The sequence below is a fragment of the Pipistrellus hanaki genome, assembly GCF_964339955.1.
Source record: "Pipistrellus hanaki genome assembly, chromosome: 1".
In the NCBI taxonomy this organism is placed as follows: Eukaryota; Metazoa; Chordata; class Mammalia; order Chiroptera; family Vespertilionidae; genus Pipistrellus; species Pipistrellus hanaki.
In genome coordinates this window covers 80,826,406-80,851,337 of record NC_140503.1, presented here as the reverse complement: position 1 = coordinate 80,851,337, position 24,932 = coordinate 80,826,406, and the positions used below count along the sequence as shown (strand labels likewise).

Below are 24,932 nucleotides of genomic sequence, written 5' to 3'. Positions count from 1 at the left end.
GCATGGGATGGCTTACATTTTTATAGCACAGGATTCATCCTGCATAAAGTTTAGGGTTAAACCACTCACCAAATATCGGAAGCTTATGCTGAGGGTTATGAAGAAATAACTGTCAGAAGACAGCAAAAAGTTTAGTGCAAAGTACATCTCCCAGGCAGGTCCTGGGAGGTACTCCGCGCAGACATTATTTCTTTCTCCAAATTAGGCAGGAATATCTGGATCTATTCAGTTACTTTTCTTTTGATGTGATTTGATGTAACTTACCTATCTATTTTTATAGAAACATGACATAGAAGTGAAAATAGTGCAACGCACAGCAGTGTGCCTGAAAATTGGTGCAAATGCCTACTGTGTTAGACCGTGTTAAAACTCCCCCCATAGTTTCAGTGGGTTTTAATTAGAACACAGTAACTGAAAAACCTCTTCAAAAAATTTTTGGAAAGAATGTTATAGTTGCAAATTGTATTTCTATTATTCTCAGTTATAGCTCTTCCAGATGCCATAATAATTTCATCATCTGAGAACTTATTTCAAAAAAAAAACAAAAACAAAAAAAAACACACAAAACACCAAAAATTGCAAGTTAAATTTGGTAAGTTTCAGTATCCTGTTAGTGTTCAACTGATAGTGTTCAAATGGCTTGAAAAGTAGAGCTTTTCCTTTTGCTCTTTTGAACCTTGTAGGAAGAACAATGACAACAGTTAAGCTTTTATAGCCATGTTTACCAAATAGTTTTACTATTCAATCCTGACACTGGACACTGAAATCATGTCAAGATTTTGAGATTAACTTGTCCTGGTTGGTAGTAGTCTTAACAATAAGTAAATCTTTATACCCAGGTACACATGCTAATGACTAGTGAAAAATGTAGGTATCCAGATGTTCTGTGTACATGCTTCTGAAGAAAACCAAATAGGACTTGTAAATATGGCCATTTGAATGGCCCTAGGCTGATAACGAGTCACTTGGGGAGCCGTGTGAGATCTGCAGAGTAAAATCTGGCTGCTTCCCCATTGCTTGGGACAGGGCCAGGCATCGGGTCGCCTGGGCTCAACAAAATATCGTTGACTGGCAGGCAAGCTGGCTGGCTGGTTGTTTTTACATGGTCCTTGCCTGCAGAATGTGAGGGTCACACAGACCCATCAGCACATGCACTTCCCTAGGTCTAAAGATGGAGCTGCTTATCATTTACATTTCATGTCAATTCGGTGTCCAGGTCAGGAGAGAAGCAATGCCCAGGATGTCAAAAGGGAGGATGCATCCTAGAGTTTCTCCAGTGCCAGAGCTTCTCCTGCTCCGGATCAGCATGACTGGTGACTTGAGGGTCACAGTCACATGATGTCATACTCCAAGGGGTGTGGCTTCCCAGCCTTTATCCCTTCTGGGAGAATAAAAGTCAGCCAGGCTCTACCAGCCCTTCTGTGGAGGCTGGCTGAACCAGCAGCACAACTAATTCTCACAGAACTGGTTTGGAAGTAGCGGATGGAATTGCGGTCCCTCTTCTGCAGTGGTCAGTTGCGCTGCACAATGTGATTACAGGGTGGCCCTCTGTCACAGAAACACATTTCTCTCGCTCCCACTTTTGTTATTATTTGCAGCCAATTGTAAAGAGCCTGAACCATGGAAAATTAGTTGAGCTATATTAATAAGTAGGGTGCCTTTCTCCAATTTTGCATACTGGGTTTATTTTTAGGGTGTATATATGGTATAGATTCCCCCTCGCACTCCTCATTTCTAGCAGCTCTCCACAGAATCACACATTTTAATGAGCCTAGGGCACAGGTGTTGCAGGGAAAAAAAATAATGATGTTTGCCATTCATCTTTCAAATTAAATAATGTGTTTTTAAATAGTAACTTTTTTCATAATACATTATGGGAACAACATTTATCTGTCACATTTTAAAAGATGTATTTGTAATAAATGTAAATTACTTTTAGAAAATCAGTAATTAGGCTCATCAAAAAATAAACAATCTGCCACAAAAAAAGATAATCTTTAGCATAGTTAAGTATAATAACTGTTATTTGAATAAGTTAACAAATTAGGGTAGATTGCTTCTGTAATTCATTTCCTATAGCACAAGTTTAGGTTACGACATTAAGCTGCAGGAGTGGGGGTGGCGATGGCACTTGGCACCTCACATTGATAAAACACAACTCTCATATTCAAAAGCTCAACTTTTCTTGAAACTTCATTAAAATAGGATATTCATCACGGGGGCTTAGAAGTAGGAAGCAACCACGTTTTAGTGTTACTTTTAGAACTGTATCACCATCTCGGAATGACCAATCAAGAGCTGTCTTATTAACCATAAAGAGTGGAACGACTTTCTTTAAAATTTGATGGAAATTAATCTGTTACCTTCAGGCAAAATTCCAAAATTCTGTTTTTATAAAAACACCGTTAACTTGTTGCTTGTCCTTTCTGAGTTTGCTTTCTGGGCCTGTTCTCAGTCTGTGTGGATAAGTAAAAGCCGCTTCTTTACCATCAACCTCCCCCTCTTGTGTGAGTCCTCAGACTTGGCCGCGATTAGGAGCTGTGACAGCACAGCCTTCCACGGGGGAAGCAAATGTGATGACAGTTACTTTAGACAGAAGCATAAAGGGAGGGCCCGGATCAGGAGACACAGACTTTAGCCTAATCAGGGCTCATCTCCAGGCCCTGAAGGAAGCTGGCAGCTGTGGTGCGGGACCCTGGGAGGGGGAGTGGCCACTGTGCTTGGCTTTGGTCAGAGGGCGTAACTGCAATTTGGAGAACCATTCCCCCCATCAATGGAAGAATTCAAAGCCCCAAATTATTCAGCTACTTCCTCAAATTTTGTATTCTTCTTGCCAGAATGATATAACAAGTTAATGTCACTAAAAATGTCATTTGTGACCATTCCCAACCCCCACTTTTGCTTCACAGTTGCTTGCATTGTGGAGAGTATTTCTTCCACCTAAATGTCCTCTTCAGATAAATACTGCCATGACCAGTCATTCTAATTTGTCTTTTCTCCCATCGTGGCTTTGTTGACTCAAACCCATAAAATATATATATATATATATATATATATATATATATATATATATGCAAAAATATATTAACTATGACTTAAAAACATGAGAACTATACATACCTTTCAATGAGATGATTTTCATGCTTGGAGAAGGTTACATTCTACCTATGCATATTTCTATGTCGTTCTTCATCAAGACTTGGGAGATCTTCGCAGGTTAAACTTTTGGGGCTGGGGAGCAGTGCAGCCTTGTCTTGGGACTGCTTTGCCTTTGAGGAGAGCCCTGGGACTCTGGAGCTGGCGGAAGCAGCCTCATGTTCCTCTGGCATTCCAGACTCACCTGGGTTTTCTGAGCATTCCTTTTCCCTGCCCAGCCTCGGAGGAGTAGCTGACTGTGAGCTTTCTCCGAAGACAGTGGAAGCTTGGGGTACACCATCCACTTCCTTTCCAATGTCACATCCTTTCTGAAGGGCAGGACTTGCAAGAGCCACCATGTCTGCATCGTCGGCTGAGAGAGAAATGTCACTGCATCCAGAGGAGCCCGCTGCTGCTTGGGAGGGCAGGGCAGCCTCCCTGGGGCCCGCAGGCCCATCTGGAGGAGGGCTGGGGGCACAGGGCTCGTCTCCATCAGGGTCATCCTCAGCACAGGCCTCGAAAAAGCATTCAATGTCTTCCCTGTCTTCCAGGCCGGAGTCAGTCATGTCCAGAGGCAAAGGGGTGCTGCTCTTCTCTTCTACGTAACTGGTAACCTCCCCACAATCACTGTCATGTGACGAGAGAGATAAGTAGGAATAAAAGTCCCCCTTTCTCAGCTGGATGGGCCGGTGAGAATGTTCTAACACTTTCTCCTTGATTTGAGTTAATGAAGTAGGATCGGCTGCCTCGTTTTCAGGTTGAGACTTACTTTTTAGGGCAGTTGAAGCCATGCCGATGATTTCCTTAACAAAGTCATGTACTGAACAATCGTCGGCATCCTTTTGATGGAAAACACCAGACTCGCAGCCACAACAGGAACTGTGGTCACCCATAGAGGCATTTTCCTCTGTTTCATTTTGTTCAAGTTCTAGGCAGCAGCCAGCAGACTTTCCGGCCATACTTAGTGCATCATCACATGAAGATGTCAGTCCATCAGAGTCCTGTCTATCGATGACTCTGGTTTCTAAAGGCAGTTCTGGGCAAGACTTCTCAGGGGGAGTAGTAGCAGCCATTTGATTTTCAAAATGGTGGTGGTTTTGATATTTCTTTGGAAGATGTCTAGCCGTCGGGGAGACAGATTCTTTTCCAGCAATGTCCGAGTCATCTGAGCCATCCATAGATGCTTTGCACTTACATTGCTCACTCTCTGAGATCCTCCTCCTGGCTGAACCAAGATTTTCCGATTCCTGTGACATCTCGTTAAGTGTGTCCTCCTGTCTCTCTGGGGCACTTTCGACATTGCCATTTTCCACATCAGCCACATATGGATCTTTATTGACTTCGAAAATATTTCTCTTATTTTCACCCTGTGTTCCTAACTCATGGGTGTGGGGTAAATTCTTACCGTTTCCATTATTTTCCGAGAGATGTTTTATGGAGCCATTTAGAAGGGCCTTAATGTTGAGGGCATCAGAGGGGTTGTTCATCTCACTACTACTTAGATCCTTACTGCCCCTTATGTCGTCACTGAGATGACACCTTCTCTTATCTCTCGTCAAGGAAAGCTTGGGCCTAATCCACGTATGCAGCTCATTCTTTATATAGTCCAGCCCTGACATCATGTTGCACTCTTCATAAATTTCGTCGTCCGTTGCAATACTGGAGTCATCGTCCTCATCTTTGAGGCACAGCTCTTCTTCTGTCAAGGTGAGGGTAGAGCTGGAGAGGAGGTCACTGTCATCTTCGTCATCAGTGCAAGCAGAGGTGCAAGAGACGTTAACGATCATGCTGACATTGACGTCGCTTTCATCAGCCACCGAATGAGTCAGGCGCTTCCTGAATGACGCATTGGATTCTGGGATCTTGCTCTTGTGTAACACAATATCCTCCGAGCAAAGAGAGAGCTCATCGCTGCTGCTGAGCTCTGTAAGAGATGCTGGCGAGTCTTCATTGATGGAAGATGCTATGTCCAGTGACAGCTGGCCAGTAAAAGACATCTTTTGGGAACTGCTTTGAAGAGTGATATCGGAAACACTCCGCTTTATCTTCTGCTCTGAGGGACTCTGGATATTCTCCAAACGATTCAGGAGATCTAATGTCCTTTTACTCAATTCACCAACGGAGCCACTGCTCACGCTGTCCCCAGAGCTGTGACAGCTGAAAAGGTCTTCGTTGCTTTTATAGGATGTCAACCAGCTTTCTAGAGAAGTGCTTCGCTGGAGGCTGTCACTGCCATTTTTAAAGATCCCCAGTCCAAATAAGTCACCCGCTGGAGAAAGGGACTCAACAGATGAACTACGAGATAGGAGGGAGAGCTGTTTGGCATTCTGCATGTCACTACTTGTATATGAATTGTGATCCATTTCATGGGATGCACTTGCTAAAATCCTTTCATGGGGAGGTGCATCCGGTTGTAACTCTGTAGCTTGATGTTTAAGTTTGCAGGACTTTTTATCAAAATAAAAGCCATGGAGCAGGGGATCCTCCACATAGGCCTTTTCACTTTGTGACTGCTTCATTATCACCGGTAATTTGAGTTTTGAGCCTTGGAGGTATGAGTAATCATAAAATGTAAACACATCATGTTTTCCTTGTAATTCTTCTCCCAAACAATCAGGGGTATGTTTGGTAACACTGTTTAAATCTCCAACTCCTCCATTTACACAACCCACTGGTGAAATGGATGACTGAGAGCTATTTGGAAGCTTAATGGCTTCCTCCTCATCCTTAAATTTTTGCTTTAACATGTTCATGGCATCTCCCATTGGTGGTTCCAGATGTTCAGGTTCAGAGTTGCTAGGGGACCTATCTGCCATATTGAGCAGACACATTTCAGAGTTGGTAGTGGTGTCAGTGTCTCCCTCACTGACTATGCCACTCTCACTGCCCGAATTCTGGCTCAGGTCTCCTCCATGGCATGGGCAGGGCTTTGCAGAATTGGAACTCCCTAGAAGATCTGGCAGAGATTTGGTGGATGAGAATGAGGAGTCTTTACTGAGACTCTTAGTCAAAACACTAGGCTGTGTCATGCTGGTGAGCGTTGGATTGTTTTTCAGAAATGGCATGTGGTTGTCATCATAGAGCTCCACATTGTGGAGGCTGTATACCTGGTAAACGTGGGGACTGGAGGGGGCAGTGATACTTGAGGCATACTGAGATCCCCCAGGGTCACCTGCCTCTTCCTCATAACCAGGGTCCTCACTGCCTGCCTCTTCAGGTTTTAAGGAAGGCATGGCAGGTTGGGGTTCTTGATTGAGGTCATTTGAGTCTTCATTCAAACTAATCAACTTATTACTTATATCAGTTTCATCCCATTCCAGGGCATCCTCGCTGGTCCCAGTTAGGTCCATCAAGCCAGGATCGATCACATTCAGAGTCTCCTGTGTAGGGAGAGGAAAGGAAGAAGAATTAAGAAACATAAACATGAACATTCTATCCATTCAAAATCTCTCAGAAGAGTCAAGAAGGAAATTTGCTCCAAGCATAGATTTGAAAGATAGCATAATTATCAGCTCTATTCCTCTCTGGAATAACATCCAAAATTATTGAAATAGGCTGTTCTATCAATAGTAATTTGTCACTGGAGGCAATAACATAGATTAAAATGTAAGATTATTATAGTCAAGTTGTAATTTATGGAATTAACCATTCCCTATCGATTTTCTACATTTTTTAACCTTGGACTGTGTGAGGATAAAACTGTCAGGTAAAAGAAGGTTAAAACGAGTAGAGCCTCTGACATCTCAGGAGGCGTGTTCGCTCCGATGCAGTCTCAGCTCTGAGTCCATCTGGAAGCCTCTCTGCAGCCACACAGGGTGCAGCCCTCCTGCCTCTGTTCCTGGGTTCTCCACTGGAATCAGTGTTTGCCTGGGAAATAGAATAAAGTCGTAGCCACCTGTGGAGCCATTCATATTCCAGAATCTCTGGCGTGTCTGCCTTTCCCCACACCTTCCTTTCCCCTCACCTTCCCTTTTGAGCCAATGTCTCTTTAGAATTTGGCCCTACTCCCAATCAGACCCAAGATGAGCAACGCTGGACTGATTTCCTCACCCCCATCTTCCTGGATCCTGGTCTCGGGCACCATTAACCCAGGGCAGTGCCTTAATCACAGCTCTCTCCATCCTCTCTTCTCCCTCCACCCCCCTCTTTCTCTGACAGAGATTCTACTTTGGTCCTGTTGACTTGTTTCTCTGTGTTCAGTCCTGTTCCTATTTCCTACAGGCAAGAACCTCCCCTTCTTGCCCTCATCCAGCCCTAAAATAACAACCACCTGGAGACTTTCCTGACTCCCAAGGATGCAGTGGCCCAGATTCTCTTATGCTGCTCTCTGCCTGCACAGCTGGACCCTGGATCTTGGCTGGGACTTCCTGGTTTTAACTCTGTGTAGGTAGAGCTTGACACATTCTGGAACACAGTGGTCACTGAACTGGCTCTTGGACTCTGGCCTGAAGCCTTCCCCATCCTCACTTCCTGTCCAGCTGTCTGGATTCAGGCCCGAGCCCAGGGAGGGGAAACAGGTGCTGCAGGCCCTGTCAGGTTCAATGACAGACAGAAACTCAGACAGAACTTGGCAGTTCAGCTTGTGCTCGTGCAGGTAGCCAGGCAGATGAGCATGGCTCTGGCGCTATGCGGAAAGGCCGAAGTGCTGATTTTGTTGCAGATCTGCATGGCCGCGGGCAGGCTGCTAACCTGTTGTCTGAGCACCAGTCTCCTCACATCACTTTTTAAAGGGGGCTAGCACTATCTTTCAAGATAATTCTGATCACTAAATGAGCTACTGCATGCGAAGGGCTGAGGAGGCAGTCAGTATAGGTAGTTATAATTCTCAATGCAAACACAGTTGCTCTGGAGTGGCCTTGAGTCAATTCATAAAGGGTTCTCCCTGCCTACCTCCTTCTCTCCTTCTCACGTTCCTTTCAATTTGCTCTTAAAACCGCAGGGCATTCATGACAGGGTAGGTAAAGGGAGGTGTCACACAGTATACCAGGTCAGCGCATTTGCATTACAATTCAGATTTACTCTGCCAGCCTGGTTGAAAAAAAGGGACCTAATGCTCTGCTCCTCCGAGTGGGAAAAAGGCCTCATAGCAAAACATTAGCAGAACTTCCCTAAGTCCTCAATCCTCTTGAAATGAATAGTTAGGGGATACCACACAGACACATGAAGTATAAAATACCCATTAGCACTTTATTATACTGGATATGTAAGAGATTATCTGTATAGCCTACTTAAGTTTAAAAGAGTCCAGTTACAAAGTAAACATTAATTAAGGGCTATTTTTAAATTTTATTACAGAAATCCTTCCCCCTGCCAATGCCACAGCAGTTAATCTAGCACACCGCACTCATCACACTCACTTAGGTATGGAGTCCATTCGCTGTGATGAATTTTTATTAGAATTTCTGTTTATTCTTTGCTTGCTGATAACGGCAATACTAATGACTGGCGAGGATGGCTAATGAATGTTAAAATCTTCAGCTGCAGGAACAATCAATCAGTCTAATCAAATAGTATATTAATTTCAAATACTATCTTGGCTGACACTATACTCTGCGAGTGCTAATAAATAACTGAACTAGTCTTTCAAAGGAGCTCTCCTTGTAACCCTCTGGTTGACTCGAACATTTTAGCAGCACAGATTTCCCATGCGAGCCCCACGCCCAGGGGGCCACATGGCTGCAGGAATTGTGCTACCTGGATGCGTGCCAGGAGCTCAGCCCAAGTGGTGCTTTCAGACTCATCTTCCATGACACAGTCATTTTCTGACAAATGCTGCCTTATTGGCTTTACAAATGCAAACCTAAGAAAGTATAAAACTGACAACAGTACCTAAAAGAACAAGTCCTTTGTTCAATAAAGTGATTGGAGCAGAAATTTTCACAGAAAATAATTAAACTTTTGGATATAATATTTTCTTTTCCGGTTCTTAATTCTCTTCTATAAATCTCTTAAATTTATTATAATTTCTGGATTTTTTTTGGTATGTCAATTCCAAGGATATCTGACAAGATCTGTTAATAAATTGTTCACTTTAGACTTTAAACTTTACATATTAAAAAGGCACTACTCACTCTGCTCTCATTCATTCTTTTCTCTTGTGGATTCAATTATGTCAACATTTTCAATAAAGATCTCCATTTCCTAAAGATTTAATCCTCAAACATAAAACCTGGGGGCAAAACCATGAGGAATGTTTCAAGAGCAAAGAATATTTATATAACTAAAAAGTTGTATTCGAAAAAGGGACATATGAACCAAGTAATATTAACTGGTAGGAAATTTATTTAGTTGAATGTTCTCTTTGGAGATAGCCCAAACACACTCAATAATATTCAAGCTAATTAAGCATTTTTTTGGTTATTTTTCTAGAGGAATTGTCTGATACTTAAACACACACACACACACACACACACACACACACACACTCACACACACACACATGTCCCTATCTTTGGTAAAGTGATAAATCAAAATTAGATGAGCTGGGGAGTTGTGCAGTCAGGCTGCCTGGGTTCCCAAGGAATGGAGGGTGGGGTGAGGGTAAGTCACCTCCCTTTTCTTATTCCCACATTAAAAAAAAATGGATGTAAACAAAATAGGAAAATATCTGACTGAATGCAAAAGACTGGTAAGGTAAGTAGCACATGCAGTTCCAATAGAGAGTCTGCAATTCCAGAGGTAATTCTGAATTAAATTAATTTGTGCAAGAGTCTTTCATTCATAACCTTGCTTCACTGGTGCAGAATTTTGGCCTGGCCCAAGGGCATTATATAATATAAGTAATTATACACACACACACACACACACACACACACACACACACATCTGCTCAAGAAACAACTAGAATTTATTCTTGGAAGCAGGTTATTTATATTAGCACCGTATACTTGATATACAGAGAAAGTAACTGAAAGTGGCTGGAGAAATGATGATGCTGAAGAAGAAGAGGAAAAGGAGGAGGACAAGCAAGAGGAGAACAAGAAAGAGGACAAGGAGGAAAAAATCAAGATTCCAGCTGCAGCAAGTAACACATATCCAAATTAACTTCCTTCTGTATTTGTATGTTTTTAATTGAGTTAGGACTCCCAGGATTGCATTTCTAGTATTTTCTTAAAATTTTAGGTGAAAACGTGAACTTTTATAAGAGATAAGACATACATTGGCAGCTAAACAGTGGAGATGAAAGAAGCTGGCATTCCATAAAACAACTTCAACAGAGATTTGATACAACTACATCCAGGTTCCTTAGTTTTCTTTAAAAAGTTGCATCTTTTGAAAATCTAAAGAATCGCAAAATGAGCAGGATGTTCTTTTTGTGATTTCACTCAAATGTTTGGTGCTCAGAATGAAAAAAACCGTAGGAGGTCTTGCAATTTGCATTCCCATTTAATTCTAAATCCAGGAGTAACATCACTTGCAAAGCTCTGGGAGAAGAGATTTATCAGTAGAAAAGTAGAATACAACAAAAAACAACTAAAAACATAAACCGTTTGAATTGTTATTGAGTAAAGATATGTATAGTTATCCTAAGGAATAAAGCAGACCCACAGTTTGCTGGGGTGAAGAGCAGCAGGGAGAAAATCATGTACATATCGAAGCCAGGGAATCAATGGGAATGAAGGGAGATTCCAGCCTTCAATATTCACTCTAATTTGTTGATGCAATATTTTCTCTAGCACCCACCTCCAAACCTAAAACCAAAGTGCCTGAATATTATATGCATTCTTACTTTCCTAAATTAAACCTACATAGTAGTTTTAAAAAAAAAAAAAAACCATCAACTACCAAAACAACCAGGTAGTTTTCAGAAAATGGAAATATAACTTTTATGAAAACTTTGAGTTTGTATTACTCTGTCTCTTGTTGAGCAAAGAATTGACTCAGATTTAGCAAGAAAAAATACATAGATTAAAAAATAAATAGGGTAAAGAGCAAAGATCACTATCAACTATTTGGGGATTTGGGCTAAAAACCCAAACAGATCTGGTTTTGAATCCTGGATACCCCCCACTCACATGCTAGCTCTGTAATTCATCCTGGACAAGTTAACCATCTACTAGTGTATGTTTCAGTTCCATCTAGTCACAGTACTTTGTCTCTATCTTAGAGACTGGTGGGAGCTTTAAATTAGAAAATGTTTGTAGCCAAAACCCAGTTTGGCTCAGTTGATGGAGCATCGGCCTGCAGACTGAAAGGTCCCAGGTATGATTCTGGTCAAGAGCACGTACCTTGATCTTGGGCACATCCCCAGTAGGGGGTGTGCAAGAGGCAGCTGATTGGTGATTCTCTCTCATCGATGTTTCTAACTCTGTCCCTCTCTTCCTCTCTGTAAAAAAAAAAAAAAAAATCAATAAAATATATTAAAAAAAAAAAAAAAGAAAAGAAAAGAAAAGAAAAGAAAAGAAAAGAAAGAAAGAAAGAAAGAAAGAAAGAAAGAAAGAAAGAAAGAAAGAAAAAGAAAATGTTTGTAAAGTCCTTTGGGGAGGGCCTGGGACCCAGCAGAGGTACTATGGTTGGCAGAGGTGGTTAGGGGCAATCAGGCTGTCAGGGAGGGACAGTTGAGGGCAAGCAGGCCAGCAGGGGAGGGCAGTTGGGGGCAATAGGGCTGGCAGAGGAGCAGTTAGGTGTAGATCAGGCTGGCAGAGGATTGGTTAGTGGTTGATCAGGCAGGCAGGCAGGCAGGCAGGCTAGCAGTTGGGAGCCAGCAGTCCTGGATTGTGAGAAGGATCCCAGATTGGAGAGGTGTAGGCTGGGCTGAGGGAGACCACCCCTCAGTGCGTGAATTTCATGCACCGGGTCTCTAGTTGTACTATAAATGGGGTCTAAGTTTGTCTTTGCCTGTTTTGACTTGGCTTCTCTCTTAGGAATAAACAGATGAGAAAGGACACCTGCCCAGTCCTCAGGAAGGCCCATGGCACAAGGACTTTCTATTTCCTGAAAATAATTTTTTAAGGCAAGTCTATTATCTGTGAAATTCTATCACAACTGACTCATTACAGAAAATACTGCTCACTATCTTTAAGATTGACAATAATGTTAAAGTTACTTGTCTCAGCTCAGAAAACCCTTTGAAAGTCTATCTCACATTAATGATCAAAAATTGTTCCAATGAATGCTCTTTTTCAATAATGAAGCTGATCAGAAGCTCAAAACAGACTAAACCCCAAGTTTTCTCACAAATATCACTAAAATGATTGCCAACGAGGACATATTTCTTAGTCTTGATTACACAGATATTTCTGAAATTGTCAAGGATAAAAAATCCATTAGATGTTTTGTGAAGGCAGCTTGAGGCCCCCTTCCCAACCTGCATTCAGATGCATATGCCTGCTAGACCCAACCCCCTTTCTGCTTATGTCCTGGCTAGCCTTGCAAAACTTGTTTCCCTGAATGCTTATCTTAATTAAGCGCCAAGTCCTTTTTTTTTCAGATGGAAAGTATGGTGTCAGTCCCTGATGGCTGACAAGGGGCTTAAACCATTCACAGCCCCCAATGTGGTCAGGCTGCCTGCACCAGATGGGGTCTTGGTCACTATCTCACTTCTCCCCTTATTACTTTCACAGGGGCTGTAACAGCCCATGAAAAGTTCAGAATCCTGGTCCATATCTGGCAGACAAAGAAACTAAGGGGATAAAAGGGAAACTCCTCCGCACACCCCTACATTCCGCTCAGATTTGGGAATCAGATTTCCCTGAGTCACAGCACTGGTGCTCCTGCAATTAAAGTGCATTTCCTGATCTTCTGAGCCTGGCTTTTTTTTGTCCTCCTGACATCTGGTAACTTCTATAACAATTTTAAAAGTGAGTCTTACAATAGCAAAATTGCCTTAGTTCTCAACAAGACCAAAGACAAAAGAGAGTCCAATATTGGGAAGCAGGGGTTTTCCTCCCAGATCTATACTCGAGGGGACCCTTTCTGTCCTGTCTCCACTAGAGCTCAGCACTTAAAATAGTGTCTGGCAGAGAAAATGTTCTCAAAAAATCTGAACTGGGTGAATTGAAGGAATACAGAGCATCCATGGTCTTGTGATCTGTTGGAGAAATCTGGGGAAGGTCTGGAGGTTAAACTCTGCCACAGCAAAGCCAACCAGAGAATTTCTGACTTTCTAGCTGGTACTACCTCTCAATTACAAAAGACAGTAGCCTCAGAAACATTGCTCAGTAAAAGAAGCCAGACACAGAAAAATCATATACAGTTGACTTTTGAACAGTCAAGAATCAATATAACATTTTACCCCCCCAAAACTTTACTAATAGCCTACTATTGACAGGAGGCCTTAATGATAACATATAGAGTGAATTAACACTATTAACTACAGTTAATATACTGTATTCTTACAATAAAGTAAGCTAGAGAAAAGAAAATATTATTAAAATTATAAGAAAGGGAAAATATATTTGCAGTATTCACCGAAAAAAAAATCCATGTACAGGTAAACTCATGCAGTTCAAATATGTGTATTAAAGAGTCACCTCATTGTAAGATTCCATTTATATAAAATAAAATATCCAGACTAGATAAATTCATAGAAACAGAAAGAAATTGGTGGTCACAGGGGTTTGGGGAGGAGAGAATAGGAAGTAATTGCTTAATAGGTATGGAGTTTCCTTCTGGAGTGATGAAATTGTTTTCTTACTAGATAGAAGTGATAGTTTTACAACATTGTAAATGTACTAAATGTCACTAAATTGCTCAATTTAAAATGATTAATTTTATGTTATGTTAATTTTATATCAATTAAAAAAGAATACACCAGGTTAACAGGAGTCCTCAGTCCTGCTGAATTTCAGAGCCTGTAACACCATCAAACATCTTTTTGAAAACTTGCTTAATAAAAATATTACAACAGATAATATTTCTGAATTTATTTATATTATTTTGCATATATTATCAATAAAGACACTTTTTTTATTACAGGTTTCTTTGTTTGGTCTGCATGCATGCTCACATTCTCAGAAATGCTAAAGAAAAGCATAGTTCTTAGTTCAACTTCATTCATTTTGATGCAATAGTCTCTTCTAAGGAAAAACAAGAGTGTGGTTAATAGGGCCCTTGTTGCTGAACCCTCTGACAGGATCACCGGTGTAAGTTTCTGATAACCCAATCCAACTGAAACTACTTTGGGATTTTTAGTTGTTAATCCTCACCTGAGGATATCTTTTTCCCTTGACTTTTTAGAGAAAGTAGAAGGGAGATGGAGAGACACATTGATTGGTAGCCTCCTGTAAAAGCCTGCCAAGGGCTAGGTATTCAACGTACAACCCAGGGAACCCAGGACCCTTCAGCCCATGAGCCGACACTATCCATTGAGTCAAACCGACAAGGCCTACTTTGGTCTTATTTTACTTGATTCATCTGTAGTATTTGAGTCAATTTTTCCTGAAATTTTCTCTGAATTTGATTACCTTGATTCCAAGCCTCCTTATGCAATCTGCTTCAGTTGATTGTCAAGTGATAGGATGTCCCACAGTTTTGCTTTTCCTCTTCTAATCCTACAGAATTTCCTGCCCTAAGTTTAGGCACATGAGGTCTAATTGTCTATTATTTTGGAGAGTATATAGGCAACGCTGATAGGAAAGAAAGAAATTTGGAGCAAGTGTTCAAGGAGGGGGAAATTGCAAGAAGAGGGAACAGTAAGAAGCAATGGTCAATGGGATAGAGCCTTGTGGGTGCTTCAAAGGAGGGCCGAGCAGCCAGCAAAGGTAACAGAGGAAAACCCAGGTAGAACTACTGCTATAATATTCTGGAAGCCAAGAGATGAAAACGTTTAAGTAGTGGGTGCTTAAGAGTGTCATAGTCAGAAAAGATAAGAAGAATGAGAGGTGAGGGAAAGCCATTGAATTCCCAAGAAGAATCATTTGTAACCATAGAGAGGGCAGGTCCTAGAGAGGCTGGCAGGTAAGGAAACCAGCACAGGACATGCTAGAGAGAAGCCTGAAGAAACCGGGTTCCACAGTAAAGAGGCTGTTGACATTGGGTGCCTGTTCCTCTCAGGTGCTATTCACCCCCTTTCTTATCCCCTAGCACCAGTTTTGGAAAGAGAACAGAAGTGGAGGAACTATGGGGGCCACAGAATCTACAGGAAACTCTTCAATTGTTCTAACACCTCTGCTCTCAATTCCAGACACTGTAGCCCATCCTGACTTTGTATCTATCTAAGCCCCAAATAAAATAAAATAAAATAATTTGTAGTACTTTTAAATTTGATTTTGTGTGTGTGTCAACAATGGTTAAAGCTCTATAAAGAGGGTGATAGTGAAACTGTAAGAAGGAATTCTGTAAAAGAAAGAAGGATACATCAAATATAAGCCCTTTTATCTCCCTTTACTATAATTACAGTTTCACTAGAAGTTCTGACCCAAAGATGTGATATTTTGATTAAGAGGTAATATGTTTTGGACAATGAATTAAATACATTTAGATCCTGTCATAATTTCTCAATAACTCTTAGGTGTATTCTCCTCCTTGTTGGCAGTATTAAAGCTAGGTGGCAACAGATGAATACCTCCTGTCAAACTATGTTTTCCTTAAACAAGTTAATTATTGTACATATCAATATTTGTCTTTCTTAAGCATCCACCATGGGAAAAGTTGCTTTCTCACTCAACTCTGAATGTTTTACTAGAAGTAACTAGGAAAATACTTCCATTGGTAAACAAATTATTTTATCTTGACCACTGCTTTATATGCAAACATATTGAAATTTGTATTATATTCAGAATAGACTGAATAGGAAAATGGGTTTATTTTTCTCATTTTAGTCACTATTTTTCCCCCTGAAATTTTCCATCATAGATGGAAATACCTAGTTTTAGTACTGTTTAAAATGGGAATTAAAAAAAAATCTTTGGAAGAGATTTTTAAACAAAAATCTGACGAGGAATTTATCTGACCTCTTCATTATTTTGTAGAACTGAAACCAAAAAAGGTACAAAAAATAACATCGATAAAGTTGTAAAAACCAACGGAAATAAAATGGTGGCATTTTCTGCATTCTACTACATGGTAAACTTATTTGGATGGCAAATAACAGACACATATGCCACATTACATAAATAATTTCCCCCTAATGATAACAGCTGGCCCCCTTTTTCTGGCATTATTCTAGCTGTTTTGGTGTTTGCCTTTTGACAGTCAGGAGTTGACATAGCATTTGAATTTTGTGCCTCAGGATGTAATCTTTGCCCATCTTTGCCATAGAGAACAGTACTATTGTCCCTGCTTTATGATAAGACTCTTCCATTAATAAAAACTTCAGTCTAAAACCTACAAAGTATATTCGTAGTAAAGAGGAGGTGAACAGTCCCATAAACAAGTGAAGTTTACTAACACACAGGCTTTTCTGTGACGTAGACATGGGTTCCTAATTTTCAGAGCGAATTTTATAAACGCAACATTTGTGGCATGATCTTGAGGTTGCCTAATGCCCCAGGGGAGCTGTGCCAACATGCTGAGGTCTGCCTGCCAAGCCAGGCATCCCGTAACAGACTTCACCATATTCCGGATCCATGCCCTTCACACAGTGCTTGTTATTTGGGAGAATTTTGTATCTTTTCACTTTCAACAAGGTACACATTAAGAGCCAGCACTGTGTTCCTAATTGGTCCACTCAGATAATGGGGATTTTGGTTTTTAATTCTAAAAATCTGATTACAACTCACCATTCCTACAAAAATAAATAAATAAGTAAATAAGTAAATAAATAAATAAATAAATAAATAAATAAATAAATAAAATATTGGCCAATTTGGATAAGCAGATTAAGAATCACCAAAAATGGCAGGTATCATTTTAATCTCTTTTCTACCTTATCTATGCCACTCAAACAAACTTGTCTCGCTTTTCTCAGTTAATCATCTGATTGACACAAGGTTTAAAATGATTAGCAGGGAGGTCCGCTATGATTCGTTTTCTTAAGATGACTTAATCCTTGTTTCTACATCTGATTTTATTTAGTTTGATTTACAGTTTTGTTTTAATAGCCTTCTTTAAACGATAACTACTTTTAGACTTAGGGAGGACTGGTAAGTCTCAAAATTTTGCTCACATCTCCCTCGTGCTGTCATGGCTGTCTCCATAAAAATAACTGGCAAGTCTACTTGCTGGAAAAGTTACTTGAAATTTCAGGATCATTTCCTAGAAGGCAATCAAGTCTTTGAAGTAAGTTTCCCATAGATTTTATACTTCTGATTCCTAGAGTCCTTAGGCGTGTTAAAAATGTGGAATCCCTGGGGGGGTTTCCTTTAAGAGATCTCAAGGGAAAACACGGAGGAGCCTGAGATCCCGTTAGATTTAGCAACCCAGTCTGGACTGGAATGGAAGCTCTGTGGTCCTGGGCGCTCATGAAGGAGGCTCTGGAGGGTTTTAAATGTCAGGACCTTAAAACAATCTAAGGTTCCCAAATCAAAGAAATGTAAAGTACATCCTATAGAAGATTTTGGGCTCAAAATGTGAATTCATTTTAAATTTTAAAAAGCAATATTAGAACCTTAGAATCACCTAACCCTTTAAAATCCTTTTGCAAAGTAAAAATAACCAAAAGTAACTAGGAGTGCCAACTATTGAGACATGGGTCTGTGTGCCAGCAGCTAAGAGAATATGCTCCGTTTATAGTCCAGGGAAGCAGGACATCACCTGGCCAGCAGAGCCAGTGACCTGGGCCAAACCTGCTGAATTGCCGATGTGAGGAACTAGTCACGGGCAGCTTGTGACCCGCCTCTGCTTTTCTTACAGTCAGTGCAGACCTTAGCAGAGTCTGGTTACACACAGCGTGGCTGCTTCTTTTTCTTAACAAACAGCAATAATCGGGGAAATAAAAATGCCAAGTGACCTCACCTCCTACCAATCAACAGTATTTTCCAAGCCCGCTCCTTGTGACACATTCTCCATCCTGCTGCTGTGCGGGAGCAGGAGGCATACTTGGGTAAATAGAGATTCCTTATGTTTATCTGCAGATAGGTTTCATACTGAGGCAACAAAGCCTTCATTTTTTTCCCCTTCAAAATTAAAGTCCCCCCCCCTCCCATCAGATTAATCATTTTTCCTCATTATTCAGTAAAATCACTAGATGAGCTGTGACTCCATAAACTTTAGGAACTCATTTATTATGTTGACTGATCAGACCTGTGTTTATTTACACAGGGTACCCATAAAACGCAGCTTTCATTAGTGCTGGGGAGGGAAGGTGAGGCTGGAGGAGATAATTAACCATGAAACAATAAGGAGGCTTGCTGGGTAAGCAGCAGTGTGAAAACAGTTACTCCTCACAAAAGAGGGGAAATTAGCTTGCTGGATAAAAAAAAAGGAAGTGTCAGATTGAAGACTGAAAGGCCTGCCAATAGAAGGAGATAGCTCTATGCATCATTAATGAAATTTTTTAACACTTAAACGCCACAGCTGTCCACGTTTAAATACATGTAAATGCCATGTGTTTCCAGAGATGAATGTGAATGTTAAAATATTTCTTTTCCTCTTAAACTTCTAGGCAGTGTCTTTCATTTCACCTACTTTCTTTCCAAGAAGGAAAAAAAAAAAAATGCACCAGCGTTCTCAGTATTGTGTCCTCAATTCCAAAACCCTGGTACACCCGCATACTGGAGACGGGCAGCCTGCTTATTACATTTTAACAAACACATTATTTTGCATTCATAATACCGATATTTTAGTAAACAGAAAGTTTGTTTTGATTTTGCTGCTTCACCGAGTGAAGGCTTATGATGAGCACTTCCTTTCAAAACTTCCTCCAGGAGCAGGGGTGCTCCCTGCAGCAGCCCCGCTTTGGCAGGAGTTCAGCTCTGCGCAGTGCCAAAGGAAACAGAATAAACAAACACCGCTCCATGCAGCTGGCGGGGTGATTTACATATTACCGCGTACCCAACATGAAGACCTGAATATGGATTAGAGCTACGGTGATGACACAAATGTCATAGAGACAAAGAGAAACAAAATCCAACACATCGTTGTTTATTTTACCACTGCTACTGTATGAGTGCCACTCAGAAAGGGAAAAGAAGGGAGGAACTGCCTTTTTGAAAATTGGAATTCCTTGTTTGAAGTGCGTTCTTTTGGAATGTAAAACCAGAAGAAGAAAAAAAGAGAGAGAGCAAAATGGCACAGGTTATTTTTGGGGCCCCTAATATGCTGTGCTTTTGTCTTGTGAATTAAACTAATTTTAATGTGCATCAACGTGGATGAGGTGAGTTAGTGATCTCACAGGAATAGCTAATACACAAGACACCTGGGTTCCTAACTAGCCCTTTCTGACTCATTAATAATTTCAGCTGAGAACTTACCATGAATGGGATCCTTGATAAGGGAAGTCCAGCAGAATATCTGACCCAATTAAATCTCCATCAGGAAACAGTGGCAGAACTTGCCTGGAGTCCTTAGCTAACTTATCCTCTTTCCTTATTCCTGCACATTCTAATTGCCAGAAATCGATTGACCTTTCTTGTCCAAAGGTAGATGCAAAGGTATCTGGGGGAGGATTGGACATCTTTCTGGGTATTTATTGCTGTAACTCCTTTTCTAGTCTTTGGGGATGACAAGAGCTATATGAAAAGCTAAGAAAGGAACCCTTAACAAATGATGATGGTAATAGAGGAGATTGCAAGATATTTTATCTTCCACCAAATCAAAAATCGTTTATTCTGCTTTGGACAAGTTTGCCTTTTTTTTATAGGCAAAAATAAATACTGTTATTGGTAAGAAAAATGGTCATTGTGGGTGCCTTCAAAGGAGGGCTGAGCAACTAGCAAAGGTAACAGAGGAAAACCCAGGTAGAACTACTGGTATAATATTCTGGAAGCTGAGAGAAGAAAACTTTTAAGTAATGGGTTAGACTCTACTGCAGCAGATAAGAATAAGAATAATGACAGCAAATATTTATTAAACACTTTTTGTGGGCTGGGTAATATCCTAAACACTTTATGAAAGATGCTGGTAGGTTAAATTAGGGTAGTGTATAGTTAAGGAAAAGAGTTATTTAGAAAATAAAACCAATAGGACTTGAAAAACATGTTTTTTTTTAATTGTCTAAAATTTTACATATGTCTCCTTTTTCTCAGATTGACACCTACTCCCTCCCCCCCCTGCAAAGAAGCGTTGATTTTTATAATGATTTAAATATTCCATCATTTTATTTAAATGTTTACTTAAAATGAATATTATTAGAAATTCCTATTGTTTCCAATTATGTTTGGTTTTATCACTAAAACATGACCAACATCTTCATATAAATAGCTGAGATTATTTTCAGAGAGTAAATTGGAGTATAACTACTAGGCCAGAGGGTATGAACACTTTTTAAGATAATAGAAATAGCTAAAAATTATAACAGTTTTCAACATAGTCTCACCTTTCTAACACTGAGATTTGTTGCTAATTTTCTCTCTTATTGATAGGTAAAAAAAAAAAAAATAGCAAGTGACAAACTGTTACTTTACATTTCTTTCTTTACTAGTGAGATTGGGCATTTTTTTCATGGGTTTCCTAACCCTTTGTATGTATTACTTTATAAATCACTTGATTATATCATTTGCCTATTTTTATCGATATTTAGAACTGGATAAACAATTGTTGAGGCAAAAGGTTTAGGTAGCGTGAAAGAATTTCAATCAGAAATAAAAGTGAAAGATATGAAATTGAGAATCATGCTCCCTCACTAGAGAGCTTAAGAACTGAAATAGTGATTTCTTATAAATGCCTGATTTACAGAAGACCGGAACTTTTCTCCTGACCAATGAACATTTGCAAAGAATCTCTCCCCATCTTCAAGGCAGTGAACTTACTGATTGGACTCTGAGTAGACTTCTCCCTCTTTGCAATCCTTGCTCATGAATATAGTCCATTCCAAACTCTCAACAAACTCAAGTGTAGCTTGTGAGAGCATGCATTTCCAAATTGCAATTCCTCTGCTATTCCAAAATACAATCAATTTCTGGTCATTAGAGCTTGCCTCTGTTTGCTTTCTTATTTAGGTTGACAGTAGTCAGAGTGGAGCCAGCCTATGGAGATTTGGAGAGTTATTAGCTTTGACTTATAAGCAAAAGGGAGCTACAATATATCCTTGTTCAGTGGGATAATATCATCAAAACAATATTTCAGTCATTGAAGCCCAACAGGGAGTGGTATGCTGGGTAGACTAGAGGAGCTACTTGTAAATAAGCACACTAACAAGAAGTCTATACTAGCTATCAGACTGTGACAATAAGAGTAGACTAGAATTAGGATAGTGAGTACAGAAAGAGGAGAGTGTGACTTTTCACCAATTTTTCACACAAAAATTACTAACGGAAATGGGAAGCTATATTACAGCCCCAATTCACTCGTAACATTAACGGTTCCATTTCTTCAAATTCTTTATTTAAAAGGACTTAAGCTTTTTCAGGAATCAGCCTGGTCCAGCCCTTCTGGTTCAGTCTGGGTTTCAACCTATTGCCCAGGCCCTTTTGGATGGATGCTTCCTAAAATTTGGGTTCTTCGCCCTGCTTGACCCTGGTCCTACATCTTTGACTTTTTCTGGATTTATATCCTTTAGAATTAGATGAGGTGTGCCCTCTTCTGCACCTAAACGCTGGAGCCCGAGCTTGGGTCACTTCAACCAGTGCTGACACCTTCAGATTTTAGCTCTGACAGGTAAAGCACTTTGGAAGTTGTTGCTACTGTTTTCAAAAAGAAGAAAAAGCTAACCAAACTGAATATCTATGACTTTCCTTGGACACATCGGAGAACTAAGGCTGCAGGGCAAACTGAAGTGTGTTGTCATAAATTAGTCCAGATAATCGCAGATGAGATCTATTTACCTGGAGCAGAAGCCACTGGAGCCATAAACTGGTAGCAACTCTTAAATATTGTAGTAAATGTAATGAATTGCTGAAGGCTGCGTGTGGACAGTTTGAGAGTGAAAAACTTCTAGGGACCATAATCTTAGGGAGACCCCACATTTTCCTGGATTTTACTATCCAGGATACCAGCAGGTTCTCATAGTAAAATACTAAGAAAAATTCCCTGTGATTCAGATAGTGGGAAGGAAAGTGTAACCACTGTGAAATATACCCAGACACTCTCCATAAGAAAAGTCTACATTTTAGGGCAAAAAATTTCCTGAGAGCCTACCCTACTTGGGAGAAGGGTATTTCTCTGACTTCACCCCCTCTGACTTCTTATCTCATCTAAGGGGCTGGAGTAACTAAGAAACATTTATGAAGGTCACAGCCCAAGGGCAAAGGCCCACTGAAACTGAGAGTCAATCTTAAAATATAGGATACTTATCTTGCTTTACTTATTACCACTATACTAATAGGGTTCCAGTATAATAATTGTGGATTTAAGCTAAAAGATAACTTGCAGGTATCTGAGGAAGAATTCTTAGGAAAACACAAAGGTAATGGAAGAGACAAAAACAAGGACACTAAAGGAATTTGAAGTTCAGCATAAAAGAATTACAGCTATGGCAAACATTAAATACAATTCAACTCCTGGATAGATTAACATAAAAATTTCACACTAATGTCCTAGTTACCTCAATTTTGATTACCTGTTACATCATATCTATCTTTCAACAATAAAAAATACAAGGCATGCTAAAATGCAAGAGAAAGATAGTCTGAGGAGACAAAATAAGCAAGAATCAGAATCAGATTCAGATATGACACAAATTTAGGGATTAACAGACATAAATTTTAAGTAACTATAATTAATATATTAGGGGCTCTAGTGAAAAAAGTAAGCAACATGTAAGAATAGATGGGTAATGTAAGAAGAGAGATAATGACACTAAGAATGATTCAAAAGGAAATGTTAGAAAATTTAAAAATCTATAAAATAAGTGAAGAATGCATATGCTACATTTAGTAGTAGACTGGAAATAGCCAAGGGAATAATTGATTAACTTAAAGATAGGTCAATAAAAATTATCAAACTAAAATGCAGATAGAAAAAAGTGATAAACAATAAGGAAATATCCAGGAACATTGAGACAATTTCAAAGGGTACAATATATGTGTAATTGGAACACCAGAAAGGGAAGAGAGAATTGAGGACAAGAAATATTTAAAGTGGAATGGCTGAGAATATTCTAAAATTAATGACAGACACAAAGTCTCTGAGCCAGGAAGCAGGATAAACACCAAGAAATTTTACATCTGCGTATGCCCTATCAATGATTCTATCTCAACATTAATGTTTCTACCTCTCTCCTCCTCTCCCTTCCCCTTTAAAATCAATAAAATATGTTTTGTTTTTTTAAAAGCATCAGGATAGTTTAGGGCAGTGGTCACCAACCTTTTGAAACTCACAGACAACCAGTGGTCTATGGACCACTGGTTGGCGACTGCTGGTTTAGGGAACATTGGGACAACATGACATGTAACAATATCCACATTATTGGGATACCAAGAAGAGAAGAAAGTGAGCAAAGAATAGAGAACCTGTTTGAGGGAACAATGACAGAAAACTTCTCTAACCTGCTGTAGGAAAAAGTCACACAAGTTCAGGAAGAACAGAGAGTCCCAATCAAGATAAATCCATAGTGGCCCATACCAAGCCACATCACAGTTAAAATGGCAAATGTTAATGTCAAACAGAGAATCTTTAAGGCAGCAAGAGAGAGATGGTCAATTATTTAACTGAGTTTCCATAAGCTGTTAGCTGATTTCACAACAGAAACCTTATAGGCCAAAAGGAAATGGCATGAAGTTTTCAAATTAATGAAAAGCATTACAACCAAACCAGCATTGTAAGAAATGTTAAAGTAACTGCTATATGAAGATGAAATATATTAGAGAGAGAGGAACAAAAGCATAAAGAATAAAAATGATAATAAATAATTACCTATTAATATCCTTATATGTAAATTGATTCGATGCTCTAATCAAAAGATATAGGGTAGCTGAATAGATAAGAAAACATAACCCATATATATGCTAAATATACGAAATCCACCTCAGAACAAAAAACTCACACAGGATAAAAGTGAAGGGATGGAAAAGAATTTTCCATGCAAATGAAACAAACAAACAAACAAAAAAGCTGGGGTAGCAATACTCATATCTGACAAAATAGACTTCAAAGCAAAGGCCATAACAAGAGACAAAGAGAGTTACTATATAATAATAAAGAGATCAATCCAGCAAGAGGATATAGTCTTGATAAATATATATGTACCAAATATAAACGCACCTAAATTTTTTTAAAAAGTCTTGGAGGACTTTAAGGAACAGGTAGACAACAATGCAATGATAGTAGGAGATTTTAACATCCCACTGACTATTGGATAGACTTCCCCCACCCCACACCCCCCCAAAAAAATCAACATGGAAACAGTGACCTTAAAGCAGTGTTTCCCAAACTTCTCTCATGATGAGAATCACCTGGTGGAGTTGTTAAAACGCAGATTCCTGAATCCCAACTAAGAAGTGCTAAACTAGAATTTTTGGGAACATATAGGTAAAATTGTATACTTAACTAGTGCTCTAAGATAGATTTTATATACAGAGCACTAAATTAGGTATGCAATTTTACCTATATGTTCTCAAAAATTCTAGTTTAGCACTTCTTAGTTGGGATTCAGGAATCTGCGTTTTAACAACTCCACCAGGTGATTCTCATCATGAGAGGTTTGGGAAACACTGCCTTAAAGAATACAAAAAATCAGATGGATGTAATTGATATTTACAGAACATTTTATCTCAAAACTTTAGAATATACATTCTTCTCAAGTGCACATGGAACATTCTCAAAGATAGACAACATGTTAGGATACCAAATAAGTCTTAAGAAATTCAATAAAATTGAAA

General features: G+C 39.7%; 1 protein-coding gene and 1 long non-coding RNA gene across 12 annotated transcripts in view; one reads left to right on the top strand and one right to left on the bottom strand.

Moving 5' to 3' along the window:
* Positions 1-24,932, bottom strand: part of AKAP6 (A-kinase anchoring protein 6) — a 456,973-nt gene that overhangs the window by 6,133 nt on the left and 425,908 nt on the right. For 7 of the 8 annotated variants that reach the window (XM_084874310.1, XM_084874315.1, XM_084874311.1 and 4 more), the window contains one exon: positions 3,121-6,515. In XM_084874310.1, coding sequence (XP_084730436.1) covers positions 3,162-6,515 — 3,354 coding nt within the window. In that variant the 3' untranslated portion in view covers positions 3,121-3,161. The remainder of the gene's footprint in view (positions 1-3,120; positions 6,516-24,932) is intronic. The other variant, XM_084874316.1, reaches the window with a different exon arrangement.
* The window catches only part of LOC311618090, a 474,169-nt gene that overhangs the window by 311,835 nt on the left and 137,402 nt on the right, over positions 1-24,932 (top strand). The window lies entirely within an intron of this gene.